Below are 20,690 nucleotides of genomic sequence, written 5' to 3'. Positions count from 1 at the left end.
CTGACAGCCCTAGTTATTATATCAGTTTGATACAAGACAAGACATTATTCATGTGTAATTGTGTCAGTTTGAGAAATGTACTGGAAACACTGTCATACATTAAAATGAGCATGAGACTTGGAATACTGTGAACAACCATAGTAACATAATTGTTGGATGCATTTAGAATAAGATCATTTAATTTCAGTTGGACTTTAAAACTAATAGAATCAAGAATCAAGTGCATGTGTTTGCAGAATGTGTGTCTCTATTGTCTCCACTAGCCAGGGTTTAGCTGTGCTGTAGCCTGTCTGGCACACAGTGAGCGTCTTAGAACCTGGCCAAACCTGGCTGGACTCTGGCTGAGACAGACACCTTTCACAACCTGGTCAAACCTTGCTCAAGCTAGCTGGGACTGTTGTATCATCATGGTTTAGCTTGTGTACCACAGTGGTTGATGTGAATTTTGAAAGGTTGCCTAGCAACCAGAGAGTTTACAAGAAACGCAATGGAGACGCAAACCCAACCATACCAAATCTGGCCATGGCCAGTCCCAGCCAGGCTGAACATAGCTAATGGAGACAATGCATGTATCTTACTGTGTTTGTGGTGCTAGTGATCCGAGGCTCTGTGCTCTTCACTCTCTCCTGTCTCTTACTGTGTTTGTGATGCTAGTGATCCGAGGCTCTGTGCTCTTCACTCTCTCCTGTCTCTTACTGTGTTTGTGATGCTAGTGATCCGAGACTCTGTGCTCTTCACTCTCTCCTGTCTCTTACTGTGTTTGTGATGCTAGTGATCCGAGGCTCTGTGCTCTTCACTCTCTCCTGTCTCTTACTGTGTTTGTGATGCTAGTGATCTGAGGCTATGTGCTCTTCACTCTCTCCTGTCTCTTACTGTGTTTGTGATGCTAGTGATCCGAGGCTCTGTGCTCTCCACTCTCTCCTGTATCTTACTGTGTTTGTGATGCTAGTGATCCGAGGCTCTGTGCTCTTCACTCTCTCCTGTATCTTACTGTGTTTGTGATGCTAGTGATCTGAGGCTCTGTGCTCTTCACTCTCTCCTGTCTCTTACTGTGTTTGTGATGCTAGTGATCCGAGGCTCTGTGCTCTTCACTCTCTCCTGTCTCTTACTGTGTTTGTGATGCTAGTGATCCGAGACTCTGTGCTCTCCACTCTCTCCTGTCTCTTACTGTGTTTGTGATGCTAGTGATCCGAGGCTCTGTGCTCTTCACTCTCTCCTGTCTCTTACTGTGTTTGTGATGCTTGATCAGGACCTGAGACTCTGTGCTCTTCACTCTCTCCTGTCTCTTACTGTGTTTGTGATGCTAGTGATCCGAGGCTCTGTGCTCTTCACTCTCTCCTGTCTCTTACTGTGTTTGTGATGCTAGTGATCCGAGGCTCTGTGCTCTTCACTCTCTCCTGTCTCTTACTGTGTTTGTGATGCTAGTGATCCGAGGCTCTGTGCTCTCCACTCTCTCCTGTCTCTTACTGTGTTTGTGACGTTAGTGATCCGAGGCTCTGTGCTCTCCACTCTCTCCTGTCGCTTACTGTGTTTGTGATGCTAGTGATCCGAGGCTCTGTGCTCTCCACTCTCTCCTGTTGCCGGCGGTTCCTCTCCTTACAACTCCTCAGGTGCTTCTTCTTCCTCAGCAGAGGTCTCTGTAGAGGAGAGGCACGAGGGGACACACTCAGGGGACTGGGAGGCACGAGGGGACACACTCAGGGGACTGGGAGGCACGAGGGGACACACTCAGGGGACTGGGAGGCATGAGGGGACACACTCAGGGGACTGGGAGGCACGAGGGGACACACTCAGGGGACTGGGAGGCACGAGGGGACACACTCAGGGGACTGGGAGGCATGAGGGGACACACTCAGGGGACTGGGAGGCACGAGGGGACACACTCAGGGGACTGGGAGGCATGAGGGGACACACTCAGGGGACTGGGATGCATGAGGGGACACACTCAGGGGACTGGGAGGCACGAGGGGACACACTCAGGGGACTGGGAGGCACGAGGGGACACACTCAGGGGACTGGGAGGCATGAGGGGACACACTCAGGGGACTGGGAGGCACGAGGGGACACACTCAGGGGACTGGGAGGCATGAGGGGACACGGACTGGGAGGCACGAGGGGACACACTCAGGGGACTGGGAGGCACGAGGGGACACACTCAGGGGACTGGGAGGCACGAGGGGACACACTCAGGGGACTGGGAGGCATGAGGGGACACACTCAGGGGACTGGGAGGCACAAGGGGACACACTCAGGGGACTGGGAGGCACGAGGGGACACACTCAGGGGACTGGGAGGCACGAGGGGACACACTCAGGGGACTGGGAGGCACGACGGGACTCACTCAGGGGACTGGGAGGCACGAGGGGACACACTCAGGGGACACACTCAGGGGACTGGGAGGCACGAGGGGACACACTCAGGGGACACACTCAGGGGACTGGGAGGCACGAGGGGACACACTCAGGGGACTGGGAGGCACGAGGGGACACACTCAGGGGACTGGGAGGCACGAGGGGACACACTCAGACTTACTGTCTTCTCTAGAGTCAGACAAGAAGATAGATACCTATTTCCTACCTATGTGTATTCTGTAGAAAACTATCCGGCTGTAAGCTAGACTAGCTTAGCACAAATTAATGGAAGTGTATACGGACCAGCTAGCCTAGCTGTTGGCCAAAAACACCTCTCCCGGTGTTTTAAGCTAGGCTAGTGATCCGTATGATTCCATTAATTTGTGCTAAGCAAAGCTAGCTTGCAGCCGGATAGCTTTCTTGTGAACGCACAGAGAGGAAATAGGTATCTTCTTGTCCGACTCTGGAGAAGACGATAAGCACATTTACCACAATGTTGTTCCTTTAAGGGGAGGGGTATAAGGATAAGATAAGATAAGATATTTTTTTATTGATCCCCTTGGGGAAATGCAGGCATCATAGCAGCATGGGGAGGGGGGGTACAGGTAGTAAAACAGTGTAAACAATAATACAAATCAATATAATTAACATAACATAATTAACTCTGGACATGTGCGTAATGGTCAACAAGGTGCGAGATGAGGGTATGTATGCCCTCTCAGTTATATTTGCCCTACAATAAATAGTTACAACATATAATCTAATCTAATAATCTAAATTGAATCTATATATAGTCTGAAAAAGACTAAATGCTAAAAGCTAAATATATAGAATATATAGTCTAATAATCCAATAATCTAAATCTAATCTAATATATAGTCTAAAAATGCTAAAATGCTAAATATATGATCTGATGAAGTATACAGTTTCAGTATTCACATAAGGTGTGGTATGCATAAGGTATTGTCCTTTTAGGTTCCTAGTAGTTGGATGTCTGGCAGCAGTCCCTGCCCACTGTTGTGGAGCCTGATGGCTGCTGGTATTAAGGACTGGCCGAGGCGGTTAGTTGAGTGTCGGGGGGTTATGACTGAGTCTGTGACTGAACGTGCTTCTCATCTTGACTAGCTCGTCATAGAGTATAAAGAAACTGCTCTTGCCACTATCACTGAACTATATCCACTGGAAGAAAAAGCAACCATGGCTATCTGCAATTAAAACATCACCAAAACAATATCGTTTTTTTGTTGTTGAAACTGTGTGTTCTTTATATGTGCTTAATATATGGACAGGTATTGATTGCTCACCTTGGAGGTCAACCACACACTCTGTGATTCTAATAATATATTTGATTTAAAAGTGCATATTTCAAGAAACAATGACACTTTACAAAACATCTTACTACCCTTCTATTCCGTGTTATTATTTCACGTATATCAGATCTATCTCATGTAGAATATACGCTGTGCTAGATAGATAGCAGCCTCTAGTGTTACCTGCGCATGGCCAGCGTCCGCTTGGTTCAGCAGGTGGACCGGCAGCCCGTCAGAATCTGTGCTGTTTGATCCGCTGGTGCTGTGAGGTCAGAGAAGAAATGTTTCCATCGTGTAGAATGTACACTGTCTAACCCTTTCACTACCACACTACAGCAGGTTAACCCTTTCACTACCACACTACAGAAGGTTAACCTTTCACTACCACACTGACACTACAGAAGGTTAACCTTTTACTACCACACTATTGATTGATTGATTGATTGATTGATTGATTGATTGATTGATTGATTGATTGATTGATTGATTGATTGAAAATTGTATGAACAGATTGCAGAATGGGTACAATACAGTACGGCTCAATACACACAATTGTTAAGGGGATGCAGACCAGAGAAAGACTTTCGTCTTGTTTACATCAGGGTTATCAGAATGTTAACCCTTTCACTACCACACTATAGCAGGTTAACCCTTTCACTACCACACTACAGAAGGTTAACCCTTCCACTACCACACTACATACGGTTAACCATCTGTAGTGTGGTAGTGCAAGGGTTAACCTTCTCTAGTGTGGTTGTGAAAGGGTTAACCCATTTGTCGTGTGGCAGTGGAAGGGTTAACCTTCTGTATTGGCGCAGTGAAAGGGTTTAACCCGTTGGCAGTGTGGTAGTGAAAGGGTTAATACCTGTGCCCTGTCAGACCTGCACTGTGTCACTTTCATCTCACAGTTCACAGTGTCAAGCTCACAGGGGGGTGAGGGGGGGGGGGGGCGATGGTGTATGGTGACTCAGGGGGTAGAGTGTGGTCGCCGGGGTAATCAGAAGGTTCCCGGTTTGATTCCGGCTTCTCCCGGCAGCGTGTCCAAGTGTCCTTGAGCGAGACACTTAAGTGTCTCTTCTGAAGTGGACACTTCTGAACCACTTAAGTGTTAACCCCTAACTGCTCCCGAGGAGTAGGTTGGCACCTTACATGGCTGCTTCCACCGTTGGATAAAATATATATATATATATATATATATATATATATATATATATATATATATATATATATATATATATATATATATATATATATATATATATATATATATATATATATATATATATATATATATTAAGGCTGTCAAAGTTAACGCGGTATTAACGTGTTATCGCCCGATTCTATTAACGCCATTATTTTTTTTAACACACGATTAACTTTTAAGAAAAAAAATATATATATCTTTTTAAACTTTTCTTTTTTTTTAAACTTTTTTCTTTTTTTTTACTAGACTTCACTCAGGTGTATTATTGATGCTCTCATTGATACTATGTTTGTTTCTGAAGTGTGTGTGTGTGTGTGTGTGTGAGATATATATATAGAGAGGGGGGTGAGAGAGATGAGGAAGGGGCAAGAGAGAAAGAGAGCTGGGAGAGTGTGTGTGTGTGTGAGAGAGAGGGGGGGGTGTGATTACTCAGCCCTTATGTGGGTGAATGTAACAAGTTCCTAACGTTTTCTTTCCCCTATTATTTCATGCACACTTTATTCATTGTTTTAAATTATTATTTTCTTTTAAGTTATTTTGTGCATCACTCTGTTTTGAATTTGATGCAAATTTGCAATGCATGAGGGTCATCATTTTGTGTTAAATGGCTGCATAAAGCAAGCATTTGTTGACTCGCATGTTGATAAGAGTATTAAAACTTGGAACTTGAAAAAGATCCGTTTTATGGTAGAAAAAAAATGCGATTAATTAACTATGGACAATCATGCGATTAATCGAGTTAAATATTTTTAATCGATTGACAGCACTAATATATATATATATACTGTAAATGCAGTCCATTTACCCCTCAGTGTAACACTACAAGATTCCTCATTCACTTGCCTCCACAACCACAACCATACTATATACCACATGTCTGATGTACTAGTACTATACAACTATACTGTATACCATGTGTCTGATGTACTAGTACTATACAACCATACTATATATATAACATGTCTGGTGTACCAGTACTATACAACCATACTATATACCACGTGTCTGGTGTACTAGTACTATACAACTATACTGTATACCATGTGTCTGATGTACTAGTACTATACAACTATACTGTATACCATGTGTCTGATGTACTAGTACTATACAACTATACTGTATACCATGTGTCTGATGTACTAGTACTATACAACCATACTATATACCACATGTCTGGTGTACTAGTACTATACAACTATACTGTATACCATGTGTCTGATGTACTAGTAGATCAGATCAGAGACTGAGATGTTAGACTCAAGATCAGAGACTGAGATGTTAGACTCAAGATCAGAGACTGAGATGTTAGACTCAAGATCAGAGACTGAGATGTTAGACTCTAGATCAGAGACTGAGATGTTACCTGGACTCTAGGTCAGAGACTGAGATGTTGCAGTCAGAGTCCAGCTCTCTGCCCAGCCTGTCTTTCACCTCCTGTCTTAACAACACTGACAGCTCAGTCAGACAGCGACTGGTCTGAAACACACACACACACACACACACATTTACATTTAGTAATTTAGCTAACGCTTTTATCCAAAGCGACTTACAAGTTCTGTACGACAAGTCATCAGGAAGGGCACAACTCTATCAGCTGAGTAACAATGTTCATCAAAGTGTTGAGTGCTGGGCGCCCCAGTGGCGAACCACATAGCACGCTCAGCCGCGACACGGCCGACCCGGGTTCGACTCCCGACCCGTCGTTATTTGCCGAATGTCTTCCCCCCACTCTGTCTCCCATTCCTCCTCTGTCTCTCCCTACTGGACTGCCCAGTAGAAATAAAGCGATAAAACGCCAAAAAAAAATCTTTAAAAAAAAAGTGTTGAGTGCTACAGTGTAGGTTAGTATATTAGGACAAGTGCATGACAGTAAGGTTAGTTAGGGTTAGTCGACGGCAAAACACACACACAGGAAACAATGGAACATCACAACAGCACAAACACATAGCTTGAATGGATAGATAAGTCTCTTCCTAGTATTTCACCCCATTCAGAAAAGGGTTATAAGAAACATAGTTCTGCCTTCAAAAAGTTTTATAACATAGTTCTGCAGTTCTCAGAGTTTTATGAGAAACATATAGTATTTGCCTTCATACTGTTTTATAAGAAACATTATCTACACACGTACACATAATATGTAAACATATATCCACAGATGTGTAAACAGATATCCACAGATATGTAAACAGTTATCCACAGATATGTAAACAGATATCCACAGATATGTAAACAGATATCTACAGATATGTAAGCCGATATCTACAGATATGTAAACAGATATCCACAGATATCTAAACAGATATCTACAGATATGTAAGCAGATATATACAGATATGTAAACAGATATGCACAGATATCTACAGATATGTAAACAGATATCCACAGATATGTAAACAAATATCCACAGATATGTAAACAGATATCCACAGATATCTACAGATATGTAAACAGAGATATGTAAACAGATATCCACAGATATAAACAGATATCTCGTATTCACTCATTGGCAGCCAATCACGAGTATACTCGTGATTGGCCGCCAACGCTTGGCCGCCAATAACGAGTATACTCGTTATTAGATCGTTTGATCTTTTTCCTTTGATCCCCGTTCTACACAGTTTCTTACTTTGCCGGACATAAACCAAGCGTTTTGTAATGATCACGTTTTCGTGGTAAGACTATCCTATGTGAAGGCACATGTGTATATGGTATATACCTTTGATTTGGGAGTATTTGGGGTTTCATGGGATCAACCAGAACGGTTTGGGCTTATTGCATATATCGCGTTTTATCTCGCGAACTATGGGAAAAGACTGAATTATCTAGGAAATGGGCGATGTTTAGCGTGTAATAAACTACAAACTACAAACTACAGTGTGTAGAAACAAACGATTTTTTCCATGTTGGACTACAAGTAGTGTCTACCAAATGAGCCACACCATTGTCTCCACAGCTATAATACAGAACACACACACAGCTCTGCAAACATTGTGAAACACAGCAAAAGTGACCATTTTAATCTGGCCTGGAGCGGCGGAGATATGGAAAGCGTATGGCGATGAATGAGTTAACAGACCTTGGTTGGGTCAGGGTCACAGAAGTCGAGTAGGGTGTCACACAAGTTGTATCCCAGAGACTTCAGGTCCTGCGTGCTGAAGTGAGTCCCCTTTCTGTTTCCTGGAGTATAGAAGGCCGGGTCACATGGAGAAGGAAAGGAAAATTAACAGTCTATTCATCATTCTGTATCTCTGTTTACACCAAACATTTCCTGTCACCCATTGATATTAGCAAAAACAGAGGATAAACGTGTGTCCAAACTGTTCCCTAGTAACGCAATTCTACTGAAACCACCTATAGGAGAACTATCCCATCAGATTCTACTGAAACCCTCTATAGGAGAACTATCCCATCAGATTCTACTGAAACCCTCTATAGGAGAACTATCCCATCAGATTCCACTGAACCCCTGTATAGGAGAACTATTCCATCAGATTCTACTGAAACCCTCTATAGGAGAACTATCCCATCAGATTCTACTGAAACCACCTATAGGAGAACTATCCCATCAGATTATACTGAAACCCTCTATAGGAGAACTATCCCATCAGATTCTACTGAAACCACCTATAGGAGAACTATCCCATCAGATTCTACTAAAACCCTCTATAGGAGAACTATCCCATCAGATTATACTGAAACCCTCTATAGGAGAACTATCCCATCAGATTCTACTGAAACCACCTATAGGAGAGAGCAGCTCATGTTCACATATTGACTGGACTTTCCTAGACCATGGAAATAACACAAGTTCTTAATGTGGGTGGTGTTGAAACTCTGAACCCTAATATGCATAATGTCAAATTTGATTGATTGAAACTTTTATTAACAGATTGTAGAATGGGTACAATACAGTAAGGCTCAATACACACAATTGTTAAGGGGATGCAGACCAGAGAAAGACTTTCGTCTTGTTTACACCAGGGACGGGTCCCCCATTTTCAATTCATAATGAATTGTAAGTAGGGTGCAACTAGCACCGTGCAATCCATTCTTTGTGGATCTAGCCCCCTCACTTCAAAGAACGATAATACAAGTATGCACACACACGCACACACACACAGGCCGCAGGTGTGTTTATCTGACCCAGAGTGGACCCTGCGAAGGTAGCCTCCATGGTGTAGCTGTTCCTGACGCCCAGTCTCCACATGGCGATGCGGCCCGTCCCCTCCTTGCCCTTCTGCACCCGGAACTTACAGCTCCTGAAGGAGAACTGAGGGGGAGGGGTCAGTGAGGTCAGATAGCTCACTGTCAGCAGAACAACACAAGACAGTGATCATACAGTCATATATAAAGATACTGCAGCACAGTGATCATACAGTCATATATAAAGATACTGCAGCACAGTGATCATACAGTCATATATAAAGATACTGCAGCACAGTGATCATACAGTCATATATTTTTTTGTATCCACTTTTTCTCCCATTTTCTATATTTTCTCCCATCCCAATTTCGTATCATCCAATTCAACCCTCCCCTGTCACGAACGCTGTTTCTTGCCTCCCACAAGCCGGCTGCAATGTGGACTAAGTCATACATAGCACAAGTCCCCTCCGGTACTTGAGGTAACAGCAGTCGCATCTTTTCACCTGCGCAGCTCGATCTCTCAGTGGCGAGGAGTAACGCGTGGGAGGCTCACGCTGCCCCCGACACTTCCTGATTCTACTGCGCAGGCGCACCAACCGACCTGTAGGAGTCGCTGTCCACAACGCCCGATCCCCACCCATCAGTTTCCCACCCCCTAATACGGCCAATGTGTCTTAGTATGAACGACCAGCTAAACTGAAAGCAATGTGGAGCGCTGGGCTCGAACAGGCGAGCCCAGCGTCTCCGCATTCGTGGCGAGCGCCTTGCCCACTACGCCACGTAGCCGCCCTATCATACAGTCATATATAAAGATACTGCAGCAGCACAGTGATCATACAGTCATATATAAAGATACTGCAGCAGCACAGTGATCATACAGTCATATATAAAGATACTGCAGCACAGTGATCATACAGTCATATAAGTAAAAGAACACCTGACTAAAAACTCTATTTTGTCTACATTTCAGTCAGGGTTTCACAAAAACCACAGTACTACTTACTGCTGCTATGAAGGTCATAAATTATATAACTGAAGCCTTAGATAACAAGCAGTGCTGTATTTCTCTTTTCATAGACTTCTCTAAGGCCTTTGATACCGTTGACAATGATACTTTAATTGGACGTCTTACAGCTATTGGTTTTTCTGAACATGCGGTTGGATGGATTGCAAACTATCTCACAGACAGAACCCAGGCTGTGCAGTTAGAGGGTGCTACCTCGGAGGTACTGAAAGTCCATAAGGGGGTTCCACAAGGGTCCATTCAATCTGGGCCCATTATTGTTTACTCTATATATAAATTGTGTTGGGCAGAATATTCCAAACGCAGCCTTTTCATTTCTATGCTGATGATACTGTCATCTACTCTGCTTTGCACCTACTCCTGCTAAAGCTTTTGTGTATCTTCAGTATGCATTTGATAGAGTACATGAGCAGCTCTGTCAACTGCAACTTGTTCTAAATGCAGAAAAAACAAAACTCATGTTTTTTTTTTACTAATTCTAGAACAGTAAGATCAACATTGTCCGATAAAATTGTTACCAGACATGGTCAACAAATTGAGTTGGTATCTACTTTTAAATACCTAGGATTTTTAATTGATGACCACTTGTCTTTTAAAGCATATATCCATTATGTTGCAAAGAAGCTGAAGCTTTTACTAGGATTTTATTTTAGAAATAAGTCTTGCTTTTCTTTTTGTGTGGAACGGAAACACGGTTGGAGTCTATCTTTCTACCTGTGATTGATTATGGTGATGTGTTATATATGAACGCCTCTGCTCATCTGTCTCCACATGCTGGATAGCGTGTATCATGGGGCTCTGAGATTTATTACAAACTGTGGATCTCATACTCACCATTGTGTATTATATTCAAAAGTGAACTGGACTTCCTTATATGCACGTCGACTCAGTCATTGGTATGTTTTGATTTACAAGGCCATTCTTGGTATGGTTCCGATTTATTTACAGTCATATATAAAGATACTCTAGCAGCACAGTGATCATACAGTTCTATCTCCTGATTGGATAAAGTAGGAACGGGATACCAGGAAATGTATTTTCTGTTTACTGCAGAGCAGAGGGACTGGGAGATCCATGTTACTGACCAAACACTCTATATCAGTGATGGCTGCTGTCAGCATGTAGAGCTATTTATTTAACACTTATTTTAACAATAAAATACCACTTACAGCCTTTGTCACTAGCTAAATCCCCATTCATTTTGACCAGCTAACCCCCTCCACGGCACGTTCTGTTGCCTACATACCAACAGGCAGGTCCCGCTGGCCTGCAGAAAAGAAGCTTTCTTTTGGAACAGCCTTGAGAGCAACGCTGCACTGTGAGGCTGAAACCAGGCAGCCAGCCAGGCACGGACCGACTGCACTGTGAGGCTGAAACCAGGCAGCCAGCCAGGCACGGACCGACTGCACTGTGAGGCTGAAACCAGGCAGCCAGCCAGGCACGGACGACTGCATTTTTGGCTAGTGAAAATGCTGAGTGGCTAGTGACTTTGGAAAACCACTAGCCACAATGGCTAGTGAGCCAAAAAGTTAACGTCAAGCCCTGGTCATAATGATAAAAAAGTTAAAGCACTTTAACAATATTGTATTACCAAAGAAAGACATGAAAAAGATGTCAAATCACAGTGTAATTTGCACCGAAAAACCAAAACAGTCAAATATGGTTATACGTAATTTAAATTTTTTTAAACACTACAACTATCATATCTTGACCATACCATACGCTTGAGCGTGTTTACCTTGTCCGCGGCGTTCTTGCTCATCATGAGAGGGAAGACTCTCTCCTGCAGCTGCAGAGAGGCAGTGTCCGTGTTGTTACAGCCGTACATGAAGACGTTGTTCTTGCGGCTGTGGCCGTGGAGGTCACAGTACAACACCACGTCCCTCTCTGCCACCAGCCTGGGGGACACAGCGGTAAACAGACTGGGTTTTAGACAGATAGTCTCTAGTCTTCCGGCCACTCAAAGCGATTTATAACTTGTGTCTCACATTCACCCATTCACTCTCGCACAAGCTCGTCTGGAGTGGTTAGAGGTTCAAGGACGCTTCAACTAGCTCGTCTGGAGTGGTTAGAGGTTCAAGGACGCTTCAACTAGCTCATCTGGAGTGGTTAGAGGTTCAAGGACGCTTCAACTAGCTCATCTGGAGTGGTTAGAGGTTCAAGGACGCTTCAACTAGCTCGTCTGGAGTGGTTAGAGGTTCAAGGACGCTTCAACTAGCTCGTCTGGAGTGGTTAGAGGTTCAAGGACGCTTCAACTAGCTCGTCTGGAGTGGTTAGAGGTTCAAGGACGCTGCAACTAGCTCGTCTGGAGTGGTTAGAGGTTCAAGGACGCTTCAACTAGCTCGTCTGGAGTGGTTAGAGGTTCAAGGACGCTTCAACTAGCTCGTCTGGAGTGGTTAGAGGTTCAAGGACACTTCAACTAGCTTGTCTGGAGTGGTTAGAGGTTCAAGGACGCTTCAACTAGCTCGTCTGGAGTGGTTAGAGGTTCAAGGACACTTCAACTAGCTTGTCTGGAGCAGTTAGAACACATTATAGTTGGAGAACACATTATCTCTCAACACAATATCTGCCAAGACCATAACCACACACATTAACATTATCTCAACACAATATCTGCCAGTACACAACCACACACATTAACATTATCTCAACACAATATCTGCCAGTACACAACCACACACATTAACATTATCTCAACACAATATCTGCCAGTACACAACCACACACATTAACATTATCTCAACTAGTGATGCACCGATGTGAAAATTGTGGCCGATACCGATAACCGATATTAATATTGCTGTTCTGGCCGATACCGATATTTACCGATGTCGATATCTCTGTATAGAAAACACTTTTTTATGATAATCAAATAAAGAGCTATTTTCCAAAACGCATAATTTTTTTACTTTTGTAACTTATTTTCAGAAATGACTGATATTTTGAAACTATTTAAGGCCAAAACATGTAAAAAGAAAAAAAAAACATTAAAAAAAAAAAAAAAAAAAAAAAAATTTAATATCGGCCCTATCTTGATATCGGTCCGATACCGATGTGTAAAAAAACGGCCATATCGGCCGATATTATATCGGCGGCCGATATATCGTGCATCACTAATCTCAACACAATATCTGCCAGTACACAACCACACACATTATCTGCCAAGACCACAACCACACACATTAACATTATCTCAACACAATATCTGAAAAGACCACAACCACACACATTATCTCAACACAATATCTGCCAGTACACAACCACACACATTAACCCTTTCAGTGTCACGGACGACATATCTCGTTTTATCAGCCCCCCCATTGAGTGCCCACGACGACAAATATCGTAAAAAAGAATTATTAGCGATCTGAATTCATATTTCATCAACCGAGTCTCCTGTTGGTACACCAGCCCCTACAGGAGCTCAGATTGGAAAAAAGCGACCCCTCATCTATCCCTGTGTAACTGCAGGATAGTCGCTTAGACTGACCTGGGATCTGTAGATCTCTGGGGGGGGGAGCCAACTGGCTCCTTGTGCTGGCGAGCAGTCTGCTCAAGAGGGATCTGCTCGCGGGACGGAAATCAGCCTGGAATATATATTTACAGCAGCCAATAATCAATCAATAAGCGTGATCGATATTTGGAATGGCGATCAGGAATTGGAATACTCTTTTTGGAGAACATCTGATCTAAGGTAAGGAGTCTATGTTACCAGTCTTGGGGTAATCGGAGCTGTATTCACGGAGATATCAGCGTGTCCCCTATGTGTGATGTGGCTGTTTGGTGTGATCGCTGATGAGGAAATAAGATAATCGATTTTTCAGCTCGCGTCTATAGCGTGCATACGTACACATATACTATCGATAATCTAGCGTTTATTTAAAAACGATTCATAAATAGGCCGAAAAATGTCAATGTTTTTGTGTATTCTAGAATATTCCAGTAAATGTCTTTTATCATGGAATCTTTATATTTTCCTTGAAAACGAGGGCTTTTCAAAATGCTATAAAACGAAAATGAACCGTTTCGACAATGTTGACTGCAAACGAGTCATTGATAAGCGACGGGCAGATTAGACACATAATTTAAAACATAGATTAGGCGTTTTTAACGCTAACATTGAAGTGGATGGTGGCATTCAACGGGGTAAATCAAGGTTAATCAAAGGCTCTGAAAGTGTTAACATTAGGGCTGACCCCTATTAATCGATTAGTCGACTAATCGGTCGAAAGGAGCCGTAGTCGACTGGCCAGCATCTTAGTCGAATATAATTTTAAAAAAGAATGTAATTTTTTTTTTTTTTTTCATTCTTTCCAAAAGAAAAGAGGCCTAGAAGCGTGGCTAACGCTAATGGCACGCATACCAGAGGCTAACTGCCTACGAAAACAGGCACAGAGGCACTGAAAGAGGATTTCACCCATCTAATGAACACACTAGACTAGACAAATATCAAGATGTATCCATCAGTGGACCAATTGCATGCTTTTGCAGAGGACAAGAAGCCTTCAGTCGACTCCTTCAGACATTAAGCACCCCCCACAGCGCAAATGGAATGATACAAAATTAAAAAAAATAATAATAATAATAATAATAATATATATATAATACTTTTTGTTTTCTTTTTTTTGTCGACCAACAGTCGACTAACGGCAAATTTTGGCCAATCCTAGTCGACCATCCAAATCCTTAGTCGGGGACAGCCCTAGTTAACATTATCTCAACACAATATCTGCCAGTACACAACCACACACATTATCTCAACACAATATCTGCCAGTACACAACCACACACATTAACATTATCTCAACACAATATCTGCCAGTACACAACCACACACATTAACATTATCTCAACACAATATCTGCCAGTACACAACCACACACATTATCTGCCAAGACCACAACCACACACATTAACATTATCTCAACACAATATCTGCCAAGAAAGACCACAACCACACACATTATAGACCACAACCACACACATTATAGACCACAACCACACACATTATAGACCACAACCACACACATTATCTCAACACAATAGTCATAGTGTGGAGTGCAAAGTGGCAGGATGCATTAAAATAGCAGCATAAACAACAATGAAATAAAATAGTTCTCTTACTGTACCATATATACGTCTATAACAATACAATCTTGGGGTGCGGCAGTGGTTCAAGAGGTAGAGCGTTCGTCTGGTAATCAGAAGGTTCCCAGTTCGATCCCAACTCCTCTCGGCAGCGTGTCGAAGTGTCCTTTGAGCACTTGACACTTAACCCCTAACTCCTCCCAATGAGCATGTCGGCACCTTGCCTCCTCCGTCGGTGTGTGAACGCGCAAGTGAATGTGGGGCATAAGTTATAAAGCACTTTGAATGAAAGCACTATATAGACATGGTGGTCCATTTAATACCAATACTACTTAATACTACATTTAATAATACGATTACACTGACTAAGCGATGGACATACTGCTCGGCCTACTGAGTAGGGATGGGCGTGAGTAATCGATTAATCGCGGCTATGAGAAAACTCTATCTTAAATTATGAATATATTTATGAAGAAAAAAAATACATATTTTTTATTAAATACATTTTTTTTTAAAGAAACAACATTTAAATATCCAAGCTCTTTTTTTTTAATAGTTTTTTATTGTTTCGTTTTTTTCCCCCTCCACGAGTAATACACGATCACTCGAGTATAGCATGCGATCAATCAATCTGGATTTTCTTTAAAATGCCCATCCCTACTACTGAGTGTGCCGTTGCTGACCTTTCGACCATGGCCCTGGTGTGCCAGACGCTGGGGAAGGATTCTCTCAGCAGGGTTCTGTAGTTGCGGTTCAGATCCCTGCCGGCCAGAGAACAGCGGTAGTTCCCCACCACCACCCCGTCTGGGTTCAGCATCGGCACCACCTACACATGATCATAGTGGGGATAAGAGAAGAGAAGAGAAGATATTCCTTTATTGATCCCCTTGGGGAAATCCGGGCATCATAGCAGCATGGGGGGAGGGGAGGTACAGGTATCGGCAGGGTAATAGTAGAAAGACATAAATATAAGCAATAGAATGATAGCAAAGATAAAAGATAAACAGTGTAAACAATATAATTAACTCTGAATATAAGAATATGATAAAGTAAACAGTGTAATCAAAGGTGCAGATGAGGGTCTGTATGCCATGTTCAGGGTCTTAGAAACATATTGACATTTTTTTTTGATCCACTTTTTCTCCCATTTTCTATATTTTCTCCCATCCCAATTTCGTATCATCCAATTCAACCCTCCCCTGTCACGAACGCTGTTTCTTGCCTCCCACAAGCCGGCTGCAATGTGGACTAAGTCATACATAGCACAAGTCCCCTCTGGTACTTGAGGTAACAGCAGTCGCATCTTTTCACCTGCGCAGCTCGATCTCTCAGTGGCGAGGAGTAACGCGTGGGAGGCTCACGCTGCCCCCGACACTTCCTGATTCTACTGCGCAGGCGCACCAACCGACCTGTAGGAGTCGCTGTCCACAACGCCCGATCCCCACCCATCAGTTTTCCACCCCCTAATATGGCCAATGTGTATTAGTACGGACGACCAGCTAAACTGAAAGCAATGTGGAGCGCTGGGATCGAACCAGTGGTGCAGTCGTGGTCACACGCGGTTACACGCAGTGTTACCAGATCACATGTGCGTGCGTGTGTGTGTGTGTATAAATCAGTTCTGTGCGCATGCACGTGGCGTGGCGTGTTACCAGTTCCCATATTTTACGACTGCACCACTGGATCGAACCCAGCGTCTCCAGCATTCGAGGCGAGCGCCTTGCCCACTACGCCACGTAGCCGCCCACATATTGACATTTTAAACTCGCAATGTCATTCAGTGGATCTTTCTTTTTTTTAAGGGATTTTGGTTATATTTTGGGTGCATACTGATGACGTATTTCACCTTTTTTGACGATTTACAACAACGAGGGTAAACTAGGCTAACGATTTAGCTAGTTTTGACATCAAATTGAGAAGATATTCTATTTGCAATATTGAAATTGACATTCCTGATAAGCAGTTGTGTGAGGTTTTGCCCGCTGCTCACTACCTTTTCTCTGGTTCTTTAAGCCTACTGTTAGGAATTCCCTACTCACTCTCTCTAGCCCCCACCCTCTCGTTCTTTACTCTCGTTTACTCTCAGTGGCCACACCTGGACTATTATCAATTACCTCTCGCACCTGTGGTGGCAGGCTAATTAGTTCCCCTGTGGGCTTTAAATACCAGGGCTCTTCCCCTCGTTTCGGCGTGGGGTCGTGTTGTATACTCGCCGAGTCATATTCTCTAAACATCTAGACTTTTTCGGGAGATCCTCTGTCTGCCTATGCTGTTCCATTCTCCGGCGTCGAGATGTTTGCTCCAGCCTTCGCCAGCTGTCGCCGTTGCCTGTGGGGGAGACTGGTCTGCGCTCCCTGTACTTCCACGGGAGGCACCCCAGCGTTCCACTGCAGACCCCCGCGCAGCTGTTCGTCCTGACGCACATCCAGACCAGCGCAGACGCTCTCCAGTCCTCAGCGCGCAACGCGCATCTTCCAAGGACGCTCGAGCTTGGCACGCTCTCCAGACCAGCGCGCAACGCGCATCTTCCAAGAACCCTCGAGCTTGGCACGCTCTCCAGACCAGCGCGCAACGCGCATCTTCCAAGGACGCTCGAGCTTGGCACGCTCTCCAGACCAGCGCGCAACGCGCATCTTCCAAGAACCCTCGAGCTTGGCACGCTCTCCAGACCAGCGCGCAACGCGCATCTTCCAAGGACGCTCGAGCTTGGCACGCTCTCCAGACCAGCGCGCAACGCGCATCTTCCAAGAACCCTCGAGCTTGGCACGCTCTCCAGACCAGCGCGCAACGCGCATCTTCTAGACCTTCGTGCTTGGCACACTCCTCCTCGCAGACGCACCCCGACGCGTCTCTCGGTTCCGGTGCGCACTCAAGCAGTGGCGCACCACTCTGTTCCTCGGCTCGGACTGCCGGCTCCCCGGTGGCGATACCCTCGCCACCGCCGCCTGTTCCAGCACCACTCTGTCCTCGGCTCGGACAGCCGGCGCCCCGGTGGCGACGCTCTCGCCCCGCTGCCTGTTCCTGCACCACTCTGTCCTCGGCTCGGACAGCCGGCACCCCGCCGCTGCTGTTCCTGCACCATTACGCATTACGGTCTGGGTGAGTTTTGACTGTCAGGATCATCTCCGTTTTCGTGTGTTTCTTAACACTGAAGTTTACCACCTTTTTAATCTGACAGTCACTCACCCAGCGTTGTGCCTCTGTTTGTTTTCACTGGGATATTATTTTGGACGTTACATCTCCCACTGTGTGTTTGTTCACACCAAAGATAGTATTCTCTTTGTATTTGTTTTGGTACTTTGCTCTTTGTGTATTTTTCACGAAGATAGTTTTACTTTGTTTAACTTTGGTATTTGGACTGGTCACCTCTCCTGCATCTGCTCTGTTTTTCCCCTTTGTACATTAACCCTCTTCTCTCTCCCTCTCGGCCGCCGTTTACCCACCTCGGAGATCTGCCGAGAGTTCTGCAGAGCGGCCCAGGTGTTCCCACCAGTCCTCCCTGTCCCCAGCCCGCCTCCGCGGGCCTCTGTCCCTAGTTCTCCTAGTCCCTAGTCCTCTGTCCCTAGTTCTCCTAGTCCCTAGTCCTCTATCCCTAGTTCTCCTAGTCCCTAGTCCTCTATCCCTAGTTCTCCTAGTCCCTAGTCCTCTATCCCTAGTTCTCCTAGTCCCTAGTCCTCTGTCCCTAGTTCTCCTAGTCCCTAGTCCTCTGTCCCTAGTTCTCCTAGTCCCTAGTCCTCTGTCCCTAGTTCTCCTAGTCCCTAGTCCTCTGTCCCTAGTTCTCCTAGTCCCTAGTCCTCTATCCCTAGTTCTCCTCAGTCCCTAGTCCTCTATTCCTAGTTCTCCTAGTCCCTAGTCCTCTATCCCTAGTTCTCCTTGTCCCTTGTTTACCTAGTCTCTAGTTCCTCTGTCCCAAGGCGTTCCCTTAACCTTCCCTTAGGCGTTCCCTTACCTTCCCATAGTGTTCCCTTTTCCTGCCCGCCTCTTAAAGGCACCTTTCCTTCCCCTCATATTATATTCCTGTATTTGTGATTCTCCCTTAAAGGGACAGTGCCCTTTTCCCTGTTTTTCCCTGTTGTTCAATAAATATCTGTTTCTTGGCAAACCATCATACCTGTCTTGTGTTGTGCGATTGGGGTCGGTTACAAACCATAACAGTACGACCCCACCAAAATCGACGACCCCAGCCAGCACAGACGGTGTATGTTGAGTTTGCCTTTTTTTTTCTTGTTCCCTCTAGCTCCCCTGTTAGCCCTGTTAGCTCCCCTGTTAGCTTGTTAGTCTCCCCTCTAGCTCCCCTGTTAGCCCTGTTAGCTTCCCTGTTTGCCCAGTTTAGCTTCCCTGTTAGTCCTGTTTAGCTCCCTTGTTAGCCTGTTACTCCCCTGTTTAGCTTGTTAGTCTCCCCGGTTAGCTCCCCTGTTTGCTTCCCGTTTTGCCCTGTTTGACCCCCCTGTAGCTAGCCATGCCCTGGCAGCTAACCCAGTCCCTCAGCAGAGCCCCTGTCTGCTAGCTTAGCCCCGGCTGCTAGCACAGCCTCTATGTTTATGCAGCCCTTGCTGCTGGCATAGGCCCTGTAGCTAGCCATGCCCTGGCGGCTAACCCAGTTTCCCTCTGCATGGCCCCGGTCTGCTAGCTTGGCCCCGGCTGTTAGCACAGCCTCTATGTTAATGCAGCCTTGCAGCTGGCATAGGCCCTGTAGCTAGCCAGGCCCAAGCAGCTAACCCGGTCCCTCTGCATGGCCTCCATTTTTTTTGTGTAGTTTATCCCACTGCTAGGACTGCCTTTTCAGCTAGCAAGGTCAGTTTATCTCACACAGCTAGGACTGTCCTTCCAGCTAGCTTGTTCTCTCATGCTGGTCCAGCCCTGTCTGCCAGCCTAGCTCGGCAGCTAGCGCAGCCTCTATGTTGATGTAGCAGTACAGCTAGCATAGGCCCTGTGGCTATCAGTGCCCTGGCGGCTACCCTTTCCCTCTGCTAGCCTAGCTCCGGCAGCTTGCGCAGCCTCTATGTTGATGTAGCATTACAGCTAGCATAGGCCCTGTAGCTGTCAGTGCCCTGGCAGCTAACCTTCCCTCTGCTAGCCCTTTTTCCGGTGCTACCATGGTTACCCCTTTTGCTACCCTGCTTGCCCCTCAGTTCTCTAGACCAGTTCTCTAAACCAGTTCTCTAGACCAGTTCTCTAGCCCGATTCTCTAGCCCAGTTCTCTAGACCAGTTCTCTAGACTAGTTCTCTAGACCCAGTTCCTCTAGACCAGTTCCCCCAGTTGCCCCTCTGCTACCCTAGTTACCCCTCGGCGACCCTGTTTCTTTTGCTAGCCCCACTCTTGTGGTGGCTTCCCCTGCTGGCTTGGCCAGTACCGTCTTGTTTTGCCCCCTGCCACTCTGTCTGTATTTGTTTTGGGTCGCCGGGTGGCTCCCCGTTGGAGGGGGGGATACTGTGAGGTTTTGCCCGCTGCTCACTACCTTTTCTCTGGTTCTTTAAGCCTACTGTTAGGAATTCCCTACTCACTCTCTCTAGCCCCCACCCTCTCGTTCTTTACTCTCGTTTACTCTCAGTGGCCACACCTGGAC

The 20,690-nt window shown here is 45.2% G+C and overlaps 1 protein-coding gene across 1 annotated transcript in view; it reads right to left on the bottom strand.

The window, feature by feature from the left end:
- Positions 1-20,690, bottom strand: part of agbl2 (AGBL carboxypeptidase 2) — a gene marked incomplete at both ends in the record, with an annotated part of 56,060 nt that overhangs the window by 15,931 nt on the left and 19,439 nt on the right. The window contains 10 exons of the mRNA XM_084335133.1: positions 1,527-1,674; positions 2,039-2,101; positions 2,187-2,225; positions 2,342-2,349; positions 3,845-3,923; positions 6,229-6,341; positions 7,942-8,042; positions 9,009-9,135; positions 11,774-11,933; positions 15,807-15,949. Coding sequence (XP_084191259.1) covers positions 1,527-1,674; positions 2,039-2,101; positions 2,187-2,225; positions 2,342-2,349; positions 3,845-3,923; positions 6,229-6,341; positions 7,942-8,042; positions 9,009-9,135; positions 11,774-11,933; positions 15,807-15,949 — 981 coding nt within the window. The remainder of the gene's footprint in view (positions 1-1,526; positions 1,675-2,038; positions 2,102-2,186; positions 2,226-2,341; positions 2,350-3,844; positions 3,924-6,228; positions 6,342-7,941; positions 8,043-9,008; positions 9,136-11,773; positions 11,934-15,806; positions 15,950-20,690) is intronic.

This window comes from Notolepis coatsorum (assembly GCF_963971535.1).
Source record: "Notolepis coatsorum genome assembly, chromosome: 18".
Taxonomy (NCBI): domain Eukaryota; kingdom Metazoa; phylum Chordata; class Actinopteri; order Aulopiformes; family Paralepididae; genus Notolepis; species Notolepis coatsorum.
This window is presented reverse-complemented; position numbering and strand designations above follow the sequence as displayed.